We start from the raw sequence: 5448 nt of genomic DNA, 5'->3' as shown, positions 1-5448 counted from the left end.
TTCCTCTTTCATATCCTAAGAACATGGCATATAATTAAGGCTGCTCAAGAAGATGATGAATTAGTCTTTTGAAAACTGAGGTCATTCAAATCAGAACATCTCATTAATCTTGGATACAAATTACAATGGGAGATCAACAGAAGCTTTGAAACAAATTAGCTATATTCCATTTATCTAAAAACACTGTTAAAAGAAATCTGAGTTCATAGATGATCAATAGTAATTCCCATCTAGTGTTAAATATTATTGTTTAAAAAGTAATGTACTCTAGGAAGAAATTCTGCAGTCCTTATACTCTGAATGGACTTGTTTGTCCTCCTCTGGCGGACAGAGCACTAACATTTATTTCAATGACTTACTTCAATTTTTGTTTGCTTGGTTCTTGCTATTAAAGAACTTCAATCTCCTTAATGAGCTATCATAGACCTCCTTTTATGTACTAGTCCCTAGTTCAGGCCCTTCCTCATAGTATGCACTCATATATTATTATGGAAGGAAGGAGGGATATAAGGAAAGGATGGAAGAAGGAAGGCAGGATGGAAAAAGGGTGCGAGCAGCCCACTGTCCCAGAAACACAGCAGCAGGAGTTTTTCTCACCTGGGAGCTGAGCCAGCTAGCCCGGGCAACAGAGTGAGACTCTGTCTCAAAAAAAAAAAAAAAAAAAAGGCAGCAGGTTGAGCTCTGGGAAGAAGGAAGGCAGGATGGATGAGGTTTGCGAGCAGCCCACTGTCCCAGAAACACAGCAGCAGGAGTTTTTCTCACCTGGGAGCTGAGCCAGCCTGCCCTGTCCTCCACCCAGAACCTTGAGGCCTTGGCCTGGAAGGCCCAGGCCTCATCACGTCCCTGCCGCACACCCACTGTGTCCCCTCTTAGTTTGGGGCTGGACTGGGAACTTCAGTTGGCCCTCCCCAACTCAGGCATGGCTGAGAACCACCTCCAGGGTGAGTTCACCAGAGACGCACTCCAAGAGAAGAAAGGATGCAGGATGGACAGCCACTGTGGACACGCAGCTGCCAGCTGGTGGGACAGACCAGCCGGTGCTGCCCCAGGATGCCCGGCCCCTCCTCACCTGCGATGATGAACCAGTTCATGTAGTTCAGGAGGTTGACGTAGCAGAGCACCGCAGCAGCCACGTAAGCCCTCCAGCGGGGCAGGCTCCAGGGCACGGGTGTGGCTGGAGGGGGACACTGACCCACAGCCGAGGCCCCTTGCCCGCCTGGTCGCAGGGACTGGCCCTGTGGCCCTTGTGGCCCAGGCTCGGGGCATTCTGTGGACATCCCCTAGCAGCACCAGCGTGCAGCTCCTGTCCCCAGACAGGCGCTGGGGCGAAGACGCATCAGCTCGGCACCAAGTCACTTCCTGTGGGCTCCCAGGCCCCAGCCTCAAAGCAGCTGCCGTAACTGTTGGGCATCTTATCGCAGGTTCCTCCTGCACCCACTGCAGCCTCACCAGTGAGATTTCACCATCCTCAGCCTCGGAGACCTGCTGGAGAGGAAAAGAGCTCCTGGCACCCCCGTCCTGGAGGACTGGACAACTCTGTGATCCCCTGGTCTAGCCTGTGGCTGCAGCAGGTGCTGTGAGGAAGGGAAGCTTCCAGGTCAGGAAGCGAGAAGAACCTCCCAGAGTGCTGCCCACTGAGAGCGGCCTGGCTGTCCACACGAGATGGACTATGAACCAGTGCCTTGAACTCGGGTCAAGTCAGGGAGGCTGGGCATTGGCCAGGACGCAGCCTTGCACTAGACTGTCAGGGAAGGCGGGCGCCTGCTCGGTATCTAAGGCCCCACCTGGGGAAACAAAGGTCACAGAGGCAGCCTGTGGGCAAAACTCTTTAGTGACTGCTAAACCTAGGGGGAAAGTCTCAGTGAGGGGCGGGGTCTTAACGTATTGCTTAATCTGTGTTAGTAGCAAGGGGGAAAAAAGAGTAGCTGTGCAGTAGAGGAATCAGAGACAGCTTGATGGAGGGATTAAAATAACATCACCTGGGCTGGGCGCGGTGGCTCACGCCTGTAATCCCAGCACTCTGGGAGGCTGAGGCTGGAGGATTGCTTGAGCCCAGGAGTTCGAGACCAGCCTGAGCAAGAACAAGACCCCGTCTCTACTAAAAACAGAAAAATTAGCCAGGTGTGGGGGTGCCCACCTGTAGACCCAGCTACTTGGGAGGCTGAAGCAGGAGGCTCTCTTTAGCCCAGGAGTTGGAGGCTGCAGTGAGCTAAGTGAGCTATGATGACGCCACTACACTCTACCCAGGGCAACAGAGCGAGACTCTGTCTCAATAAAAAAAAAGAAAGGAAGAAACTGAATCCCCTTTCAAAAAATAAATAAATAAATAAAATAACGTCACCTGTGAGGGGCAGGTAGGCATCGCGTGCCTGCAGAGGTGAAAGCCTGTGCAGGTCCCAGCGTCACTGACACAGGACTCCAGCCAGGAGAGCACAACCAGAATCTAATCAGGAGGAAACCGCAGACAAGCCCAAATGGAGAAGCGTCATTTTTTTAAAGGGACTGTATTATTCAAAAATGTCAGAGTCATAAAAGCCTAAGAAAGACGAAGGGACTGTTTCAGATTAAAGGAGACAAAAGAGATGTGACAATTACGTGTGGCACAGGATCCCAGCCTGGACCCGCACTGGAGGGGGAAACACACATCACTAGATCAGTCAATAAAATCGGAATGCAGGCAGTGGGTTAGGAATAAATATCATATCACTGTGACTGTTCTGTGGTCATGTAAGTAAATATCCTTATTCTGAAGTATCTAGGGGTAAAGGACCACAATCTATGCAACTTATTCTCAAATGGTTCCGGAAAAAATAATAGGTACCTGTAGTAAGAAAGCAAATGGGGCAAAATATCAATAACAGATGCATCTGGGTAAAGATTATATGGGTTTCTTTGTACTATATTATAATTTTTCTGTAAGTTAGAAATTATTTCTAAATAAAAAGTTAAAGGGCAAAATGACAGCCCACCTTAAAAATTGCCAAAGGGCTTAAAGAGACATTTCTCCAAAAATATACAAAGGACCCACAAGCACATGAAAAGATGCTCAGCATCATTAGTCATTGGGGAAATGCACAACCAAACCATAATAAGATCACACTTCGTACCCACTAAGGTGGCTATCATAAAAAAACAGAGAGAGAGAAAATAACAAGTGTTGGTGAGGATGTGGAGAGACCGACAGCCTCGTACGTTGCTGGTGGGAACGTGAAGTAGGGCGGCCGCAGAGGAAAACAGTTTGGTGGTTCCTCAAAAGGCTAAACATAGAGTTACCATATGACTCTGCAATTCTACTCCTAGGTATAAACCCAAAAGAATTGAAAACAGGCTGGGCACAGTGGCTCACGTGTGTAATTCTGGCACTTTGGGGGGCTGAGGTGGGAGGATCGCCTGGCCTGAGCCTCCGCACCCAGCCTTCATCTCAATTATTTTTTTAAAGTTAAAGGAGCTGTACGTGGTCCCAGCTACTGGGGGGTGGAGGTGAGAAGACCACTTGAGCCCAGGAGCTTGAGGCCAGCCTGGGAAATATAGCAAGACCCATCTCTTTAAAAAAAAAAAGTTAAAGCAAACCAACAAAAAAATCAGTCTGGCAACATGGCAAGAGTGTGAGCTTTGCAGTCTGACAGGCCTGAATTCAAATTCCAATTTCGCTACTTCCTATTTGTGTGCCTTGGGGACGTCCCTAACCTCTCTGAGCCTCAGTGTTCTCATTTGTGATAGAGAATACTAAGATGTATCACAGGGGTTAATTGTGAGGAAGAATTAACATAAATGCATATACTATTCCCAACATAGCCTGACACATAGGAAGCACCGAGTGAGTGTCGACCACTGTCGTTATGGTTACGATGAGGATAATGGTCCTTGGCGTCCTCCACTTGGTTGGGTCCCCCTTGGTTGGCTGGCTGTGGATGGTCTTGGTGAAACAAAGGCAAGTTCAAAATCAGACCCTCCAACACTAGCAGGCGCAGGCAGCCCAGCCTCCTGGCTAAGGTCCTGTACCCTGGGGTTAGACTCACTGCTCATTGGCCATGTGACCTTAGGTAGATCACTTCGTCTCTCTGTGCCTCAGTTTCCTCATCTATAAAATGGGGATTAAAAACAGTACCTATCTCATGGGATTTTTGTGGCTTAAATAAGATAATGTTTGAAAATACCTAGAACTTTGCCTGGTGTTGAGGAAGTGCTGTGTTTGTTAAATAAAATGGGATTTTCCCTGACTGTGGTCTCAGCGCCTGCCCTGAGAGTAGGTGGCGGAGCTACAGCCACAGGGACGAGCCCTGAACAGGAAGCCGGGCACACGGGCACCCACACCCGCACTCGCACCCTCACACCCGTGCAAGCCGCACAGCAGCGTTGCAGCCAGCGAGGCTGCTGCCCCGGACGGGGCTGGCCACAGTCACTCCTTTCCAGGGTCCAGTCCTCACCTTTGCCAGACCAGGACGCCACCCTGCTGTGGCTTTCAGGGCCAGTCAGGGCCTGAGGAGCGGCTCACAGGGTCAGAACTCCCAGAGTTGGTCCAGTCAAGAAGGCGGTGCTGGCCAGGAGAGCAGCATAGAACGCGACCCCCTGCCCTGGACGCGTCGGCTTCCAAGCACAGTCTCCCCGCAGGGGCGCAGGGAGGTGCCCCGCAGAGGGGCTCTGGACGAAGGGGCATCGCAGGAGTCAAGCAGGCGGCCAGCAGGGGGGGCACAGCGTCCCGGGTGGTGGGAGGAAGTCTGGGTCCCCACACTGTAGGCACCAACAGCAAACTCGCCACCCCGGGCCTCAGCTTCTCTGTTTGAACATCGGTGGTCACGGCGGTGGAGGGACTGGACGGTCCTAGAGGGTCCACTCAGCTTCGCAGTTCGGGCACACGTCTGTCCCGACTCAGCTGCAGACTCCTCAGGGCGGGCATCCCACACGAGGGGCCAGGGAGTAGATCCCACGGATTTCTCCAGGAATCACCGAGCAGAAGAAAACTGCTACTGCTGCTGCCTTCCGACCCTCCCTGCGAGAGCCAGAACCAGAAAGTCCTGCTTTGCAAAGAACAGAAGAATTTCCACGTGGACGCTGACAGGCAACACTGTTTTTGGGGGAGAATAGCATCGGCGGGGGAAGGTAACTTTGTGCGTGGTCTGGAGCCCCCTGCCATGGAGGAGGAAGGGGGACGGGATGGATCTTGCCGGCTGCAAATCCTTCCCACCCCCGCTGCAGAGGCCGCAGTGTTTGCAAACTGAGGCACAATATATTCAAAATCACTGTCCCTTAAATGTAAACGTGCATTTCTGGGTATAAACCCAAAAGAATGGAAAGCAGGGACTTGAACAGATACTTGTGCACCCATGTTCATAGCGGCATTAGTCACAAAGCCAGCAAGTGGAAACAGCAAGTGCCCACCAACGGATGAATGGCTAAACAAAATATGGGATGTATGGACAATGGAATATTACTCAATCTTGAAAAAGA

At 51.0% G+C, this 5448-nt stretch overlaps 1 protein-coding gene across 1 annotated transcript in view; it reads right to left on the bottom strand.

Moving 5' to 3' along the window:
- SPNS3 (spinster homolog 3 (Drosophila)) overlaps window positions 1-5448 on the bottom strand; it is a 53574-nt gene that overhangs the window by 42695 nt on the left and 5431 nt on the right. Inside the window, exon 2 of the mRNA XM_012652601.1 lies at window positions 1070-1280. Within this exon, the coding sequence (XP_012508055.1) occupies window positions 1070-1280 (211 nt within the window). The remainder of the gene's footprint in view (window positions 1-1069; window positions 1281-5448) is intronic.

The sequence above is a fragment of the Propithecus coquereli genome, unplaced genomic scaffold (assembly GCF_000956105.1).
Source record: "Propithecus coquereli isolate 6110/MARCELLA unplaced genomic scaffold, Pcoq_1.0 Scaffold390, whole genome shotgun sequence".
Lineage (NCBI taxonomy): Eukaryota > Metazoa > Chordata > Mammalia > Primates > Indriidae > Propithecus > Propithecus coquereli.
Note: the sequence above shows the minus strand (reverse complement) of the source record. Positions and strands in the feature narration are given on the sequence as shown.